Source organism: Mustela nigripes, chromosome 1 (genome assembly GCF_022355385.1).
Source record: "Mustela nigripes isolate SB6536 chromosome 1, MUSNIG.SB6536, whole genome shotgun sequence".
NCBI lineage: Eukaryota > Metazoa > Chordata > Mammalia > Carnivora > Mustelidae > Mustela > Mustela nigripes.
The window spans coordinates 10,026,229-10,043,074 of NC_081557.1; the positions used below are offsets into that span (position 1 = coordinate 10,026,229).

General features: G+C 50.4%; 1 protein-coding gene and 1 long non-coding RNA gene across 2 annotated transcripts; one reads left to right on the plus strand and one right to left on the minus strand.

Annotated features, from left to right (window-relative positions):
• Positions 1 to 3,666: 3,666 nt before the first annotated feature.
• Positions 3,667 to 11,194, minus strand: LOC132020475 (pepsin F-like). Its single transcript, XM_059404616.1, has 9 exons — positions 11,142 to 11,194; positions 9,735 to 9,897; positions 8,961 to 9,078; positions 8,753 to 8,871; positions 7,203 to 7,402; positions 5,919 to 6,035; positions 5,009 to 5,153; positions 4,819 to 4,917; positions 3,667 to 4,366 (listed from the first exon to the last, which is right to left on the minus strand). The coding sequence occupies exons 1-9, from the start codon at positions 11,192 to 11,194 to the stop codon at positions 4,214 to 4,216; spliced, it is 1,167 nt and encodes a 388-aa protein (XP_059260599.1). The 3' UTR covers positions 3,667 to 4,213.
• LOC132020484 (uncharacterized) lies at positions 5,093 to 8,421 on the plus strand. Its single transcript, XR_009404990.1, has 3 exons — positions 5,093 to 5,177; positions 5,560 to 5,652; positions 7,611 to 8,421. It is a non-coding gene; the product is annotated as an uncharacterized LOC132020484 (long non-coding RNA).
• Positions 11,195 to 16,846: the final 5,652 nt, after the last annotated feature.

The following is a 16,846-nucleotide window of genomic DNA, read 5'->3' on the forward strand; positions in this document are numbered from 1 at the left end:
AGAGGGGAATCTGTGTGGGATCCTCTCTTTCTCTCCCTCTGCCCCTCACCCTGCTCATGCTATCTCTCTCAAATAAATCAATCAATCTTAAAAAATAAAAAAGAGGAGATTAACACCCAGACACACACAGGGGGAAGACCATGGGAAGATACCAGAAGAAGGTGGCCACCTACAAGCCAAGCAGAGAGGCTTGGGAAGAAACAACACTGCTGCCACCTTAACCTCGGACTTCCAGCCTCTAAGACTGTGAGAAAATGAATTTCTGTTGTGTGAGTCTTCCCCAGCCCCAGCCCACGCTATTCGTCATGGCAGCCCGAGCCAACTGGTAACAGTTGGCAACGTGCCCACTTCCTGGTTCTGCAGAGTTGTACTCCGCGTGAATCAATGAAGTGGTTTTCTTGTCTTTTTTTTTAAAACATTTTATTTATTTAGTTGACACAGAGAGAGATCACAAGTAGGCAGGGAGGCAGGCAGAGTGTAGGGGGGAGGAGCAGACTCCCTGCTGAGCAGCAAGCCTGATGCGGGACTCGATCCCAGGACCCTGAGATCACGACCTGAGCCGAAGGCAGCGGCCTAACCCACTGAGCCACCCAGGCACCTGACGATGTGGTCTTCTTTCACGTTTTTAACATTTATCCCAGAATATACATGGAGCATCTCGCATGTCCCGAGCCCTAACTTAGCACCGGGGATCTATCAAGGAACAAGATAGACCCAAATGCCTCCCTCACAAAATTCCACTCCAGGGAAGATGACAGAGAAATAAATACGTTATATTGCGTGTCACATGGTGATATTGGAGGGAAGCGAGAACAAGGAAGGGGATAGGGAGTGTCAGCCAGAGTTGACACTGTAGAGACAGGTGCCAGTGAAGCGCCCCCAACCCTACCCCGCCAGGAGGTGGAGTACACACCTGAAGATGGTAAGGGAGGAGGGACCCATGATTCCGGCTGCATGCTTCTTTCTTTTTTTTTTTTTCTTTTTAGGATTTTAGTTTTTTATTTGACGCAGAAAGAGAGAGAGAGAGACAGCGAGAGAGGGAACACAAGCAGGGGGAGTGGGAGAGGGAGAAGCAGGCTTTCCTGCTGAGCTGGGAGCCGGATGCGGGACTTCAGATCAGGACCCCGGGATCATGACCTGAGGTGAAGGCAGACGCTTAACGACCGAGCCACCCAGGCATCCCGTGGGTACATGTTTCTTTATACGTCAGTTTCCAACTTTTATTAGTATAGCTTCCCTGGGAAAATATGCATAACTAATACATAATTTTTAGTAATATATAAATAAAAATAAAAATACATTTATATATGTAAAATCTGGAATATATTGTCTAAGTATGAACAGGGATTAGCAGTTCTAAAGGTGAGAGAGTGGATGTGATAATGGTTTCATGTTGCCAAAGAGCCACTCAAGTAAGTAGAGGGACCTGCACAGACAGCTCCAACAGTGACCTGGAAGCGTGCGTGTGCAATATCCACTTTGGCCACTAGGTGTCAGCACGTCACAGTCTGTTCCGGGATGGATTTTCCAAGGGACTGGATTTATTTGTTCCAGCAAACCCATCCTCTTTTCTCTGTCGGAAGCCTTTCTCTTTCATACAATAACGCTTAGCTACCCCCCCCCCCTTTTATTTTAAGGACAAATCATCTCTAAAAAGATGGTACCAATTTACATTCTTACAAGAAGTGTTCAAGGGCAATCTTTGTCCTTTTTCTCTCCATCCTCTCTCACCAAAGGCTCTGTAAGTCCCTTGGGGGGCGGATGCAGTTGGTAAAGGATCAAAGTGGAGGCCGCCGGGGTGGGGGGAGTGGGGAGAGGAGGGGATTTTCACTTTGAAGATCAGAATTTATGCCCATGTTGGTGGCACAGGCTACACATACAGAGCACCGACGAACGTTCGGTTCATTAAAAGGCACCAGCTCCAGCTTTGAGCTTGGACTCGTCCAGCGGAGCAAAGCCCCGCCTTTTATGGTTGAAGTAATGGCAGTAAGCCACGCTGATGCCAGACGTCTCCCGCTGTGGATGCAGCAGCATGGGCTAGTGGGAACACTACCTGATTCATCTATTCCTTTATTCAACGTGTCTTTCCTGAGGCCTCGTATGTGTCTGTCCCTGGGAGCTGGAGCCAGGAGCTCGGACATCCTCCTCATCTGTACAATTTTCAGGGTGACATTTCCTGCCTCTCAGGGGCTCGCGGGGTGACAGTGAGCACAGGCAATTAACTGGACCTATTATTTTTGCTCTTATGGGTGGCTTCTGACCAAGAGAGAAGTGGCCAATGATTCCATGAAGACCCACTTGGAAAATGAGGTTACAAACTGTATACCACGGAGTCTTCATTAAATTTTAGATTTTTATTGTTTGAAAACATGACCGATTCTGGACTTACCCTCCATCAGCTCGGCATCTAGTCCTCTTTTGGCTTCCCTGCACGTGATCATATCCCTCTGCCCTTCCGAAGAGGCTGAGCTGTAACTGGACACACAGCGGATCTCCTACGGGTGGTCATTGCAGGGCTTGGGGCTGTTTCTGGCTCGGGCGGCAAGACTGAGGTCAATGCCAACCCCCACAACCCTTATCCTGGCTCCGCGAGAGAAAGCCCATCAGTCCTCCAGCCTCCTACTACCACCTCTATTGTTCCCCCATTGGCCCTCATGGGTGGGCGTTCTCATTTGTCTCTACCTTGGCCTTCTATCCAGGGGTCCCCGACAGGGCCTGGCACATAGTAGGTGCTCAGTAAATGTGTGGCAAAGGAAAGGATGCAGGAGGAAGAAACATCACTGTCACTGATGTCTGTCCCACTGGAATAATGGCAGCACGAAGGGCTGGGACAGCGTGTTGTTTTCTACCTTTGATGCCTTCCTCAGTCTGGGCCTCCCTCCCTCCCTCTGCCTTAGGACTCCTGCTGTCCCCATCCTGCGCCTCCACCTGAGGTCTCCAGGTGGTAGGAAGTGATGCCTTCACCCCGAACTTCCCAGACCATGGCAGCTCACACCAAATGGTGTGATGGCCGTGTGCCTGGAGGAGGCTCAGGCTGGCATGCTCTGGGAGGCTGAAGGCTCTGTGCACCCCGGGTCCCCTTTGGCATGGAGTCAAGTCTCCCCAGGACAGTCTCAGAAGGCAAGGGAAGGGCCCTGCTGGGCTTCCGAGGGGGTGGGGAGGGCTCAGGCGTCCACGTGTCCACGTGGGTCCAGGCCTTGGGAAGCAGGACTGGAAAGGACACCGTGGGTGTGGGTGGCAGCGAGTTGGTGGCAGGAGTCCTTTGCCTGCCTTGCATGGGGGGGCCAGAGTGGAACCATCCGAGTTTGAAGGGCGTCACTCTGCAGTGCAAGGCCACGGCCAGCCGGCCTTTTGCGGTCAGCAGAATAGAATCTATTTTTAGGATCCTTTACCATGCCTCTAAATGTGGAGGTGGTGGCTGCTGGGGACGTAGTCACGAACTTGCCCATCCGTCTACAACACACGTCTGCCCCTTCTTTTAGGGACTATCCCTCCTCAGCTCACACGGCCCGGTGGTTGGGTCAGAAACTGTCAATCACGCCCACAGCCCCGGTGAGGCCACATGACCAAGAAGAGCCAATCAGAGTACCCCAGGTCCAGCCCTCAAGGGCTGGGCGAGGGCTGGACACATGACCCGAGTTGGACCAATCAGAGCCTTCCCGGATACTAAGCTGCCCTCCAGGGTTTCTTCCTTTGGCTTTGCATCCCTTAAGGCTAGAAATCCCCGAGGCGGGCAGGAGTGAGGTCTTTCACCGCTCGTAGAAGACTGAGGAAAGAAACTCGCAGGGCGAAGAGGATCAAAGATGACAGAAGGGAAAGAGGAAGGGAGAGAAAGAATGAGCAGATGGTTTTGATTTCCTGGGTCACCGAGCCCTGTGGACCTGCTCTGGCTCTTGCATCCTGGGTCCCCAGGAGCCTTCCGGTAGCTCCCCCAGCTGGCGCTGGGCTCCCCTCACGGGCGGTACCCGCTAGATTTGGAGTCGTGCCCGATTCCGATGCAACCCCCACCCCGATCCAAAGAGAGGCGCTCGTTCACGTCAGCACTATGGAAAATGAGGTCTTTTATTCTCTTCTGAGAGCGGGCTTTGCAGAGCCCCAGACGGAGCTCCGGCTGGCCCTGGGGCAGGAATGCCCCGAGTGAGTGCGTGTGTGTGTGCACACACGCGCGCGTGTGCGGGGCGGGTGTGGCTGCGTCCTGAAGCAGCGCCTGCATTTACACGGCCGGAGCCAAGCCAATCGTGTTGTTGGCGCGATCGAAGACGGTAAAATACAGCCTCAGGAAGACATCACCCAGAATCCAGGAGTCCGAGAGCAAGAGGCCGCCTGTGCCTTCATCAAAGTTGCTGTAGCAGGTGCCCTGGTGATCCTGGAGGAGACGGAAAGTCACCGGTCAGCCCGAGCCCTCACCTGCTGCCCGCCTTCAGCGCCAGCCCTTCTCCGCTCCATCGTCCTCCCTTCCCGGGAGCCACGTGGCTGTCTCAGCAGCTGCAGAAGTGCGGGGCGGCCGGGGGCAGCCAGGAACCAGAACTGCCTGCGGCTCCCCTCACTCTCCGCTGTGTCTTTCCTGTACTCAGGCTGGGCTGTTCCCCTCTGCGGAGAATGCCATTCCTTCTCTCCTCCCCCTGACCTGCTCCCTAAGACTGTGCTCAGCCCCTCTCTAAGCAGCCTTCCCAGCCTCAGGGAGGCCCTTCGTGGCCACCCAGCAGCATCTGCAATGGTGTGGCTTGGCCTCCAGGGGGGGCGTCTTCCCCCCTGCTGCTGTGCCACATTCCTGCAAGTCCCAGATTTGAGGACCAGACCCCAGGGTTGTGTCCTTACCTCCCGGATGTAGGCACTGGCTGGCACTGGGTAGTCGACGCCGTTGATGGTGAAGACGATGTCAGGCAGAGTGTTGATGGCGGTACAGTTAATCATGTACTGTCAGAGAAAGAGGGAGAGAGAAGTTTGGCCCAGCCAATTCTTCCATATCTGGAGAGCCCCAGAGTGTCCCTGTGGCATGACCCATCACCTCGCCACTGTAGGACTGCTCGGCATCAATGATCTTCTGGATGTTGAAGACAACGTCAGGTGGGCCGATCAGCAACGAGGTTCCGGTGTCAATAATGGCCTCACAGCCACCATCACAAGCAATAACCTTCCCGTTCATGGAGATGCTGAGAGACAGGGGGATAAATTAGGTATCAGGATCACACTGGGGGCTCCTGTCACTACTGCACTCTCCCTGGCTATCTCCAGAACAGTCCTTCAGCACATGCTTGCCAGCTGTTTCCCTTTGCTCTGATCATACTGACCTTGGACTTCCTTCAGTTCTTGAATGTCCCAAGCTCTCTTGTGCCTCAGGGCCTTTGCATATGCTGGTACCCCTTTCTAGAACCATCCTCACTCCCTTTGTCTGGCTAATTTCTCCTCTTCTTCCAGGTTCCAGCTTCACTGTCACTTTTTTAGGGAAGCCTTTCCCCCAGACTCAGTCAGCCTCCTTTCTCAGTCACCTCGGCATACGTTTACTCATTTCTGGCATGTATCAAAATGGTAATTCACTGTTTGTCTGACTTGTTTCAGGTACATCTGCCCTGCTAGATGGCAAGCGCTGTAGGAGCAGTTTCTGTCCTTAACACCTCTCGACATATTTTTGTTGAATGAATGAATGAACCAGTAAGTGAGGGAGGGATGAGAGACCCCTCTCTGGTGTCTGGCTCGTTATGGGGCCCACGCAGTGAAGATGGAGGTTCTCTGAGCAGGTGCTGAGAATGACAGGAAGGGGCAGGACTCAAGCTTTTGTCTGCTGGTATCTGGTATCTGGAACTTGTCAGTAGGCGCAGGGCTATCAGAACCTGTGGGTGATGTATGTGTGTGTGTGTGTGTTTCTGTGTGCATGTGTGCGGGCATGACCTGGGGCTGCCCTCAGAGAGCAGGCTTACCTGTCCATGGTTAACTGCCAGTAGAGGGGTCTGGAGACGGGCACCCAGTTGAGGTCTCCACTGTAGTAGGAGTGGTTCACACCACCGAACATCACCATGCTGCCCTCTTCCTCCTTTCTGAGGGGGGCAGTGGGAAAGGGCTCATTGTGAGGGGAGAATAACTGGGGGGTGGTAGCTTTTTTCAAGCTTAGCAACACACCAGGCACCGTCCAAGGGGGCGCTTCTCATGGCTCACACGTCACAAAGCCCCATAGGGTAGGCTCTCCTCTGCTCTCTATTCTACAGACAGGAAGGTTGCAGCACGGCGGGGCGGAGGTCTGGCTAGTAGAGGGTGAAGCTGAGTCCGAACCTGGGCTGGCTCTGACCACCCCCTCTGCCAGTCCCCTTCGGCGATCAGAGCACTTGGCTCTGTGGTCAGGGGCCGCGTCAGCCAGAGAGGTCTGGCCTGTCCTCTTTCAGCAAAGCCGAGTGTCTAGGCTCACACAGGGTGCGGGCTGCACAGCCCCACCTCTCTGCTGTCCCTTCTTTGAAATTCCTAATACTTGTAAAACAAGGGGCCTCCTATTTTCATTTTGCACGGTTCCTGCAAATTATGTAGCAGCTCTTGGGAGCGTGCTAAGATGTAAGTGTGGGGGGTGGGTGCAGAACCTCAGGGGAACCTTGCCCCTGTCTCCCTGCCAGGCTCCATTTCCACTCCCTCCTCCCCAGTGCTCCAGCCCCACTGGCTCCCTCGCTGGGCCTTAGGTGCTCCTTCTGACCATGGCACAGGTTTTTCCCTCTGCCTGGGACTGCTCTGTAGCCTGGCTCTCTCCCATTCCAGAGGCCTCGGCCCAGAGAGGCCTTTGCTACAGCCCGTGGATAGTCCCCTTCCTGGGCAGTCTTGTGCAAATCTCCCCTCTGAGCCTTGTTTCCCCCATTGGTCAAATGAGGGACTTAGATTGCAGGGATCAGCAGAGTTTACTTGTGAAGGGCCAGATCGCCATGATTTTAGGCTTTGCTGCCAGAGGATAGCTCTTGTGACTGTTTCATGCCGCCGTTGTGGACGAGATGGAAACAGCCACAGACCAGATGGAAATGAATGAGTGCGGTTACCTCTTAATAAAACTTTATTTACAAAAACAGGGGGTGGGCCAGAGGCCCCTCCCCCCCGCCGCCATAGTTTGCTCCCTGCTAGATGAGGCTATCTCTCCAGAAACTTCAAGATCAAGTAGTTTCCAATTTTTCATGTGACTGGAAGCATCTTACGGCTGATTTGGACAAAGAACTCATCCCACCCAGACTTACTTGCTCAAGTAGAAGGCGAAGAGCTCCTCAGAAATGAGACCTTGTTTCCACAGGTTGTCGAAGACGGGGGTGATCCCTTGGAGGCCAAGGCTGGGGTAGCCCAGGCCCAGGATGCCGTCAAAGACTGCATATTCCATGAACTTGCCGGGTTCCTTCAGGCTCAGGCCAAATGCCTGAGATTCATCAACTAGGCCCCCGAACTGTGGGAGAAGATGGTGTCACCAGGGAAAGGTTTGGAAAGCGGGGTTGGGCTAGGAGATGCCACTAATAGCAGGGAGAAGAACGGAGGCCCTCGGGGACCTCAGCTGGCTATGACAAGCCAGAACAGAGACACAGGTTCTGCGTGCTGGGACCCCTGGATTTTAACCCACACCTGCTCCTCCTGCTGACATCGGCTCTCTCTTACAGGTGGGGAAACAGACTCAGAGTGGGACCAAATTGTTTCTGCTTGAGGACACAAGGAACAGAGAGGAGGATAGTCTCCTTTTGGGCATGACTGTGGTCTGATGACAGAAGTGGAGTGAATCCATTGCAATTCATGTGGATTCTTCATCTGCCCAAGAGGAGAAGCCTGTTGTACCACGTGCCGGCAGAGTGCTTATGAAAATTCGGCCTGGGAAATACGCTGGTGTGTGTGTGTGTGTGTGTGTGTGTGTGTGTACATGCACTTTAGGGGAGGCAGCTTATAGCTTTTATTAGAGTCTCAGAGGCCCCCAAGGGTCAGGTTCCATTTTTTAAGCCCCCCACCTTCTGTGGTCCCTGCTTCTTTGCCTGAGTGCCTGGAGCCCCCATCTACACCCAGAGACCCCACATCAGCTCTTCTTGTTCCCCCAAAACATCCTCCATCTATGTGAGTCCTGCTTCACACCCCCGCTCTGCCACTTAGCAGGTGCATGACCTTGGGACCCTGTCCCTCGGTTTGCCCATCCACATGATGGCAGTGACAGTGCCTGCCTCGTCGGTTTGGTGCAGGATCAAACAAGTTCTGGCAATGAAAGCACCCAGCACCGTGCCTGCCACAGTCTGAGAATATAAAAGTGGGCCATTGGGGCGTGTGGGTGGCTCAGTTAGTTGGGTGTCTGCCTTCAGCTCGGGTCCTGATCCCAGGGTCCTGGGTTGGAGCCCCACCTTGGGCTCCCTGCTCAGCAAGGAGCCCTTCCTCTCCCTCTGCCTCCTGCTCTCCCTGCTTGTGCTCTTTCTCTCTGTGTCAAATAAGTAATAAAATCTTAAAAAAAAAAAAAGTGGGCAGTTTTCCTGCACCTCTCCGTGTTTCCAGGAAAATCAGTCTTGAGCTAACCATGGGGAAAGGAGCTGCAAATCACGCCCTCCAAGCGGCGCCTGCATGATGACCCACTCTCTGGGTTACTATTCTAGGATTCCATGTGTCGGGGGAGGCACTATCTCCCTAGGGACCCAGCGCCCCAGGGCAGGCAGCCAGCTGCTGGGGGACTTTGGGAAAGACAGGTGCTCCCACCTGACCCTACATTTGGTCCTATTAGCCCTCATTGTTCCCCAGGCCAGCCTTCCTCAGCCTCTGGTTTCCACGTTACCTGAACGTTGTCATAAGCAAGAAATCCTGACATCATCCCAGTGCCGTACTGGAGGTGGATGGGCCGTCCCAAGGCCCGGAACGTGGAGGACAGCAGAGGGTTGAAGACATTGTGATTAGCTGCAGACACAGGAGGTGAACATCTGTCAGCTTGCCAAGGACAGAGGACGGGGTGAGGGGGGCCCCGAGATGGGGGAGCAGGCACTCACAGCAGGCAGGGCTGGTGCAGTAGATGGAGGGCACCCACAAGTCCGTCGAGCCTGTGTCAAAGATGACCTTGAACTCCTGTGGGGGCGTTCCAATGCTGATGGTGCCGACGTAGGCCAGCTGCAGGGGCCGGGAAGGGATGGTTAAGGCAGGTTGCCCTAGTCCCTCCCTGACCCCCAGGTGCCTGCCTCCCTCAGGTGTCCCGTGTCTCCTGAAATCAGCTTTCAACCACTCTGCCTTATAGCCTCTACTCAGGCCAGTGCCTCCATTTGAAAAGCTCTTCGGTGTCCCCTGCAGCTCTCTAAATCCTTTCCACCCACTTGGCCTAGCCTGAGTGCTTCCTCCTCTAGGCAGCCCTCCTGGGTCACCCCAGGCCACTTCTTTTAAACTCAAAACATAACATCAGCACCATGCAGGTGGCCCTTTTCCTTGACCTTCGCTTATGTTCTGCTAGTCTCTCCGGCCGGGCTATGCATTCTTGGAGAAGAGATGGAAGTTTTGTTAACAATAATGATAACTGTAGGCGCTCAATAACTTTTTTGCCGGAGTCTTCCTTGGGGCTGGACCTGGTCACCATAGACCAGGAGTTGAGGGTTGAAGTGCCTTCTCCTCTGGGGATGCCGTCTCTGTTTTCCAGCGTCTCTCCCTGCAGGACCCCCAGCCCTAGCATCCCTGCTCCCACCTCCAGATGACCTCCAGCCCTTGGCCAGAGCCCTAGGGGGCTCTCTGGAGAGCCATCCCTGCCCTGGTCCCTGCCCCCGTCCTGCCACACTTACATCCAGGTAGTTCCTCATGGGTTCGTAATATATCCCCTGGTCCAGATCTGCAGAGTCCACAAACTTGTAGGCCAGGTTGTAAGGATGCTTCTCAAGGTAATCGCGAAGCTTGTCTTTCTCCCTGAGGTTTTCTCGCATGGACTTGACCCTTGTCAGAGGGATTCTTGAAGCCGGCATTGGGGAAAGAGAAACAAATAAGAGGTGGCGATCTTCATTTACAATGTAACTGCTACTTCTCATGCTGTAATCCTACCGCATATTTTCCAAACATTTTTAGGATGTCATCTTATTGGGGCAGGCCACCCAACACAATGGAAAAACTATGGCAATAAACTTAGGTTTGAATACAGGTTTCCATTGCATAATCTTGCATAAGCTATGTGGCCTTTCTGTGCCTCAGTTTCTCCACCTGCAAAAAGGTGGAATGGTAATAATCCCCTCACATAGAATGTTTGGGGTGTTAAGCAAAATGATGGCTATCATGCACCTGGCTCCTGACGATGGCAGTCGTCAGTATTGCCACTGTCGTCTTACTGTATCTTTCTCAAAGAAGCTGTGGGAGGGAAGTAGAATGGAAATCATCATCCTCTTTTTTTTTTTTTTTAAAGATTTTATTTATTTATTTGACAGAGAGAAATCACAAGTAGATGGAGAGGCAGGCAGAGAGAGAGAGAGAGGGAAGCAGGCTCCCTGCTGAGCAGAGAGCCCGATGCGGGACTGGATCCCAGGACTCTGAGATCATGACCTGAGCCGAAGGCAGCGGCTTAACCCACTGAGCCACCCAGGCGCCTCCATCATCCTCTTTTTATAGAGAGTCGGTGACTTGGCTATGGTCACGCTGCTTGTTAGAGGCAAAACTGGGCCTACCTGTAGCCCTGTTGATCTTTTTTCAGGGCTCAACCAGAAGAGAGAGTTTATGAAGCAATGAGAGTTTGTGAGGCAATGGAGAATAAATTAGAGAAATTAAGAGGGTAGAGTAACTAGGATTCAAACTAGAAAAAATAAGAGTTTTTCATGCAGAGAGACATCCAAAGAGACATATACATATGAAAATGGAGTGAGAGCAAAGAGAAGACCTAGAGACAAATGAAGGAGAAATGCTTCCTAGACAGGACCATGCCTACAGTTGCACAGGTTGTACACTGAACAATTCCAAGGGGTGCCATTTCTCACAGCTCATAATATATGACTGGCACTCCTGGAGCTGTACAACCCTTCAGGCCTGCCTCAAGACATCCGGACCTCACAGTGCACGTAGTAAGCTACTGATCAATAAATGGAAACTTGAACTTTAAGATAGTCTGGGAATCATCATATTCTCTCCACTACCATGGATGGGCAGGAGAATAAGAAGGCAAGAAAGAGCCCAGAAAGAGAGCTGGTACCAACCGCAGTCCCTGTACTTACGTGACTAAGCATTCTGAAAGGGCCACCAGCCCGAGGACCCCAAACCACCTCATGCTTTCTTCTCGGGTTCTGAGCATGCAATGGCCAGCATGAGTGGCTTGTTATATGTGCTGTGATCTGCCTTAGTCGTGCCCCTGAGGGTTGCTAAATGAACCTGATAAGACATATGACCCTCTCTGATAAGATCTCTATCCCCATCAGTGTTTGTGAGGAGGGGATTTAGAAAATTCACAGAATACAGAGATTTCTATTGTGATCTCTTCCTTGGGGCTTGGCTGGGGGGGAAAAAAATAAACCAAACCAAAAAAACAATCCTGAACCATAAATTCTAACAAAGAGTGGGGAGACTCTTTCTATCTTGGAGATAAAGGTGCTGCTAATAACATGCTAAAAGTAAGTGCCAGGTGCCATGCTTGACTTTCCTGATCTTGTGCGGTCTCCCCAGGGCCCGTGAGGTGTGCACTGATACCCTCGTTTGGAGAGGAGATTGCTAGGAGGAATCAAGTGTGGGTGTGGGTCAAGTGTCACTACGAAGACGCTGAGCATACAGGTGACTTTAGGTGGTGGGATAGTACAGACTGGCACTCGGGGTGCCAGTCTGCATGTCACCATTGCACAATTTTAATGCTAGAAGCAAAGGAATGCATGCATCCAGGAGACTTCTTATTCATACAGCAAACAATTACTGGGGCCCCACTGTGTGCTGGGGCCTTGGCTAGAGGCTAGAAAGTCAAAGTCAAACCAGACACAAGTGGTCCTTGGGGTGCATGGCTGGCTCAGTTGGGAGAGCAGGCAACGCTTGATCTCGGGAGGTTGTAAGTTTGATCCCCACGTTGGGTGTAGAGATTACCAAAAACAAAAGCAAAAACATAAAAACCCACAAAACACTAGTAGTCCTTGCTTTCAGGAAGCTTGCAATTAAGGGCACGAACTCACGATCCAGGAGGCGAGGGAGATGAATGGAAGGGCTGGACGGGCATCATGGGCACCGGGTAGCACGTGCCTCACAACAAGGAGGCGGTCTCTCCCCTGCTCCCTCCAGCAGTTGCCACGCCTGGCTGGCGATGCCAGGCTGGCCATGTTTTCAAGAGATGTCAGGAGTCTGGATGTTGATGTGAAATCCTTATCTTCAAATGTAAGCAACTACTTCCCTAAAAAAACCCCAAAACCCAGAAAACGAAAACAGACCCGCAAACGTAGCATGAGCCAACTCAAACAGCTGTGGGCTGCAATCACCAGGTAGGCTCTACAGGTTTTTATTTCCAGCCTAGAGGCGGGAGTAGAGTGCAGACTGAGGGGGTGTTCAGTTCATGCTGGTGGGATGAATGAGAAATTGAATGTATCCCAGCCATGTGAGTTTTCCTTGCATTTGTAAAGCAAGACCACCAAGGTCAGATCAACCAACAGACTTACCAGTAACCTCCATTTGCTGAGCACCTGACATAGCTCCCCATGGGATCCATACCTTGAACCATTTTGTCTGCCAAACCAAGTGCACAAAGGAAAAACTAATTTTTAAGTTGGCCAATCAAAGAAGGTTAAAAAAAAAAAAGAAAGAAAAGAGTATCCAGAACTTCTGCTTGGCCTGAGATGAACAAGGCTACCTATAAAACTAGTATCATTCCAGCCAAAGTAAGGAGAATGACACTTTATGGCTCCTTCCAAAACCATTGGGGACACTGGGGTTCCTCTTTGAGATCTGTCCAGGCCTGACCGTTGAGTAGGAGGCTGGCCTTGTCCCAGGCCTGGGGGGCAGATGGAATTGGGGAGGCACTCCCTCTCACCCCTCCACCCTCCATCCTCCACATTGTTAAAACTTAGTTTTGGGGTCCAAGGGATTTGACAGCATCTAGCAAATCACACACACACACACACACACACACACACACACACACCCTTTTATTTATTTATTTATTTTAAAGATTTTATTTATTTATTTGACACAGAGAGAGATCACAAATAGGCAGAGAGACAGACAGAGAGAGAGATGAGGAGAAGCAGGCTCCCTGCTGAGCAGAGAGCCCTATGCGGGACACGATCCCAGGCCCCTGGGATCATGACCCGAGCCGAACGTAGAGGCTTAACCTACTGAGCCACCCAGGCGCCCCACACACACCCTTTTTAATGTAGCGATTCTACCTCTAGGATTCTAACCCAAAGATACATTTTGACAAAAATAAGAAACTCCTATGAAATAATTCAACCAAATCAATTTTAAAGCTCTAATTGGCTTTTGTAGACAATTCGCAGATCGGGCAGCACCCTCTAGCAAATAGAGGGGAACTCCCAAGGCATGTGTACAATGTGGAAAGTATTCGTGGAAGGAGGGTGGGGTAAGAAAGTTACCGGCAAAGAAGAAGATTTTCCAGGTGAGACTGCTTTCCCTTGGTGGGGGACAAAGTAGTCTTATCAGACAGATGGTTTCATCTTCCTTGAGGGGATGGAGAGGGCCCGTTGGGTTGACTCACTGGAGCGTGTCGGAAAATTCCTGACTGACCAGTTAAGATACCTTCCTGGGGGAGGCTGACACTGCAGTTAGATTATGTATTGAAGCTTCCACTGGGGACTTGGCCTAAGTGATGCCATTTTGGGCCTGGGATTTTTTCTTTTTTTTAAAGGCGTGTGCACGAGCTCTGTACTGCAACGTTATTTGCAAAAGCCAAATTTATTTATTTGACACAGAGAGAGAGCAAGCGAGCACAAGCAGGGGGAGTCCAGGCAAAGGGAGAGGGAGAAGCAGGCTCCCCACTGAGCAGAGAGCCCAATGTAGGGCTCCATCCCAGGACTCTGAGATCATGATCTGAGCCCAAGGCAGGGGATTAATCCACTGAGCCACCCAGATGCCCACGGTTATTTTGAAACCCTAAGTTAGAGGGTAAAGCCAGTGAGTTAGGGGCGCCTGGGTGGCTCAGATGTTAAGTGTCTGCCTTTGGCTCGGGTCATGATCCCAGGGTCCTGGGATCGAATCCTGCAGTAGGAAGCCTGTTTCTCCCTCTCCCACTCCCCCCTGCCTGTGTTCCCTCTCTCTCTGTCTTTGTACTCATCAACTATTTTTCTCTTTCTAGCAAAATACATAGAGCTGACCGGTGAATCATGTGAGGTTTAGGGGTACTGACCCACTCTCCCCAGGCTGCCCAAAATCCACAAAGAACTTTTGACTCCCCTAAAACTTCACTACGAGCAGCCTGCCATTGGCCAGAAGGCTTGCTGATAACATAAAAAGTCGATTAACACCTATTTTGTATGTTATGTGTATTAGGTCCTGTGTTCTTACACTGAAGTTAGCTAGAGACAAGAAAAATGTTATTAAGAAGTTCACAAGGAAGGGAAAAATTGACAGCCCTGCAGCAGACGGACCGTAGAGATTCCGTGTGTAAACGGACCTGCACAGCTCAGACCCATGTTGTTCACGAGTTCACCCTATCTCTTGGCTCTGGCAGCTGAAAAACCTAGAAGCCATGATATGTGATAACAGGCAGTACCCTGAGGCCCGGCTTGTGGCCTACAGATACCATTTACTACGAGAGCATCAGGGATTCTTGAAGAGATGGCTGATTCCAGGGCTGCACCAAGAAATGCCCAGGATGTCTCAAGGGTCCAGAAAAGCTCTCTGGAATCCTGTCCAAAGGTGCAGGAATCAGTAGGAAGAGGCTTCCAGGGGCCCAAAGTGGGACAATTTGAGCAACACATCAAATATACAACTCATGATTCTGATCACTGATAGAGGAAGGGAAATAATCGTCAATATTTATGCTGTTTAGGTCTGAGCAAATATTTCAGGTATATTTCAGGTAACTACAAATAATGCTGAAGGAAAGTTCTTTATTGAAGAATTCTAGAGAGGAAAGTCAGAAGGAATGGTTGAATGAAGAAATCACTGCTTCGCAGTTCCTAATAAAACAAGGGATCTAGGGGAAGAGCATTGGTGGATATTGGACCCGCAAGATGCGAAGCCGTAGGGGGAATTCCAACGGATGAAGGGGAGAGGCCCAGGACCCACGAATCAACCCTAACATCTATCAGTTTTGTGCCTATTGAAATGATGTAGTAAGAGATCCCTAGAACTATCTATGAAGTATTCCAATAAAAATTTTTCAACTTAAGTCTGAATGTAACAAGCTTCAGGAAGTATGTAGATAAAGGAACAAGAAAGCAATCATGTAAACCCAGTAGTTGGGACATTCTGTAAGATAAGTGACCCCCCCCCCCAGCTTAAATCTTTTTAAGGATTTATTTATTTATTTTAGAGAGAAAGAGAGAGAGAGAGCAGGAGGAGGGGCAGAGGGTGAGAAGCTGACTCCCAGTTGAGCTTGGAGCCCAACACTGGGCTTAATCTCATTACCTTGGCATGACCTGAGCTGAAATCAAGAGTCAGATGCTTAACCCACTGAGCCACCCAGGTACCCCTCCCTCCCTCACTTTTTGAACAACAACAAAAAAAAAAACATAAGAAGGGGAAAGACTATTAGTTATTCAAAGTCTTAAGAGATAATAAGCAAACGCAACACGTGTAGATTCTTTAAATCCTGATCCCTAATTCAAATCAATAAACCATTAAAAGGCATTTTGAGCAAATTAGGGAAATTTGAACATGGACTGGACATTAGATGATATTAAAGTTATTGGTAATTTTGTCTGGGGAACAACAGCATTGTGGTTACATACATTTTTTTTCATTTATTTATTTTCAGCATAACAGTATCATTATTTTTTCACCACACCCAGTGCTCCATGCAATCCGTGCCCTCTATAATACCCACCACCTGGTACCCCGACCTCCTACCACCCCGCCAGTTCAAACCCCTCAGATGGTTTTTCAGAGTCCATAGTCTCTCATGATTCACCTCCCCTTCCAATTTCCCCCAGTCCGCTTCTAACTCCCCATGTCCTCCATGCTTTTTGTTATGCTCCACAAATAAGTGAAACCATATGATAATTGACTCTCTCTGCTTGACTTACTTCACTCAGCATAATCTCTTCCAGTCCCGTCCATGTTGCTACAAAAGTTGGGTATTCATCCTTTCTGATGGAGGCATAATACTCCATAGTGTATATGGACCACATCTTCCTTATCCATTCATCCGTTGAAGGGCATCTTGGTTCTTTCCACAGTTTAGCGACCGTGGCCATTGCTGCTATAAACATTGGGGTACAGATGGCCCTTCTTTTCACTACATCTATATCTTTGGGGTAAATACCCAGGAGTGCAATGGCAGGGTCATAGGGAAGCTCTATTTTTAATTTCTTGAGGAATCTCCACGCTGTTCTCCAAAGAGGCTGCACCAACTTGCATTCCCACCAACAGTGTAAGAGGGTTCCCTTTTCTCCACATCCTCTCCAACACATGTTGTTTCCTGTCTTGCTAATTTTGGCCATTCTAACTGATGTAAGGTGATATCTCAATGTAGTTTTCTTTTGAATCTCCCTGATGGCTAATGATGATGAACATTTTTTCATGTGTCTGATAGCCATATGTATGTCTTTACTGGAGAAGTGTCTGTTCATATCTTCTTCCCATTTTTTGATATGTTTGCCTGTTTTGTGTGTGTTGAGTTTGAGGAGTTCATTATAGATCCTGGATATCAATCTTTTGTCTGTACTGTCATTTGTAAATATCTTCTCCCATTCCGGGGGTTGCCTCTTTGTTTTCTTGACTGTTTCCTTTGCTGTGCAGAAGCTTTTGATTTTGATGAAGTCCCAAAGAT